We start from the raw sequence: 1,857 nt of genomic DNA, 5'->3' as shown, positions 1-1,857 counted from the left end.
AAATAACATGTTCAGGTAACTTTATGAAGTTCAGAGCTGGTCACAAAAAAAAAAAAAAAAAGGTAATTCGATTTCCTCTTATTTAGCTGGAATGCTGAGAACATATTTAGTTCGGAATAAATATAAATAATAATCTTTGGCTATAGATATCAATTTAGATGAATTCATATGAATTTGGCGCATCGGTTTTCATTTTCGTCTATAATTAAACTGGCTCCACTGTTCATGCACCAAGAATTTGCTATTTAAATATTTAGGCTATTTCGCCTGGTGAAGTCAGAGGGCAGACATACCCCCCCCCCCCCCCCCCCCCCCCTCTCTCTCTCGCTCTCTTTCTCTGCATTTAGGAGAGTTGCAATCCCGAGGGCGGCGCGAGATATTACTCCGGTTCCGTGTTGTATTGTTTGATGATCGCCTTACTCTTACAACCCTGCTGCTCATATCAATTCAATATTTCAATAAACTAAAGTGACTGTCTCCTTTTTTTTCCCTCCAAATACACGTCTTGATTCAGGGCCGTTTGGACAAACGCTTCAAATAATTGATGTGCATAATGACTAGACTGCAGGCCTATGACACCCATTTCCGGCCTCGCACCATTTGATTTGCATAGTTTTTCCGTTAAGATTTTTTTTTTAAAGGAATCAAAATAGAATGCATTGTCTTAAGGGACACGTGCGTCAGTAGGCTATGACTTGGAATAGCCTTTGTTGAATTTATTTTGAAATTATGTCTGTGAAGAAAATTAAATCAGTTGTCTGCCAAAAAAAAGATGACAGTGAATGTAGCAACAAACAAAAAAAAAAAACGGATGTGAATTCCTATGAACGAATTCATAAACAACCAAATATCAGGCATTCAAATTGAACAAAACATCCAAGCTCGAGCTACAGGTGTTCAAACCCCGTGCGTGTCCGTCTCCTGGCTGGAGGCTGAGAGCCCTAAATAAAACGCACGCGCCGCGCCGGTCTCCTCTCCTCTCCAGTTAACCACACTAACTGCTTGAAGCTGTTCGCTTGTTATCTGACAGGGCTGGCTGGCTGGCTGCAATGTTCATGCACCATGTCTCGCGAGAGAAGCCGAGCTCCGCTTGACGAGATCTGAGACACTCAGGTGTAAGAGCCCTTCTCTCATCCCTCTCGGCAGCCAGTGGGAACAGTAGACGGCAGATAAGTGCGTCGGCCTGGGAGACTGCAGGCATCTCTCTGACTGTGTGATCTTCGTGCTCAAGGCTGATCCGGCTGTATTGCATCATTACTGGACCACTGTCTATGACTAGGCTACTACATCTTTCCATTGCGTCAATTTTAGCCCCTTTACTCTTTAAAGAAAAACAGTCGCAAAGATGATGTCAATGAATAGCAAACAGCCACACTTCGCCATGCATCCGAGCTTACCTGAGCACAAATACACCACTCTGCATTCCAGCTCGGAAGCAATAAGGAGAGCCTGTCTGCAAGCTCCACAGGTAAATGAAACCCAAAACTTCTGCTTTGTGTCTTCCTTTTGTATGCTCTTTCTATGCGCGGTCTTTTGCATGTTGTAAGCGTTCATGTTACTGTAACTGCGCGAGCGCAATAATACGGAAGGAACGCTCGGAGGCACATTCTGCCAAAGCCAACTGCGTGCGCCTTAATGTTTTTTTTCTTCTTCATGTATTTCCACGGCAATCACCCGCACGCCTGTGATCTTTTTGAAAGCCACGCTGAACACAAAAGCTACCGACTTTTTTTTTTATGACTCGGTGACAGTCTTCTAAAAGGAATATTCTTCGTGTTTTATGTGTTGTCAGAAGTCCCACAGCTGACATATCCACTTATTCATCATGTGCTTGTTCCTTCTCTCTTTTTCCCCTTA

The 1,857-nt window shown here is 43.4% G+C and overlaps 1 protein-coding gene across 1 annotated transcript in view; it reads left to right on the top strand.

Moving 5' to 3' along the window:
• Positions 1-1,144: 1,144 nt before the first annotated feature.
• The window catches only part of LOC149975339 (POU domain, class 4, transcription factor 1-like), a 2,283-nt gene continuing 1,570 nt past the window's right edge, over positions 1,145-1,857 (top strand). The window contains exon 1 of the mRNA XM_090206854.1: positions 1,145-1,468. Coding sequence (XP_090062980.1) covers positions 1,346-1,468 — 123 coding nt within the window. The 5' untranslated portion in view covers positions 1,145-1,345. The remainder of the gene's footprint in view (positions 1,469-1,857) is intronic.

Source organism: Oncorhynchus mykiss, chromosome 18 (assembly GCF_057628025.1).
Source record: "Oncorhynchus mykiss isolate SJ-2025 chromosome 18, ASM5762802v1, whole genome shotgun sequence".
Classification (NCBI taxonomy): Eukaryota; Metazoa; Chordata; class Actinopteri; order Salmoniformes; family Salmonidae; genus Oncorhynchus; species Oncorhynchus mykiss.
Note: the sequence above shows the minus strand (reverse complement) of the source record. Positions and strands in the feature narration are given on the sequence as shown.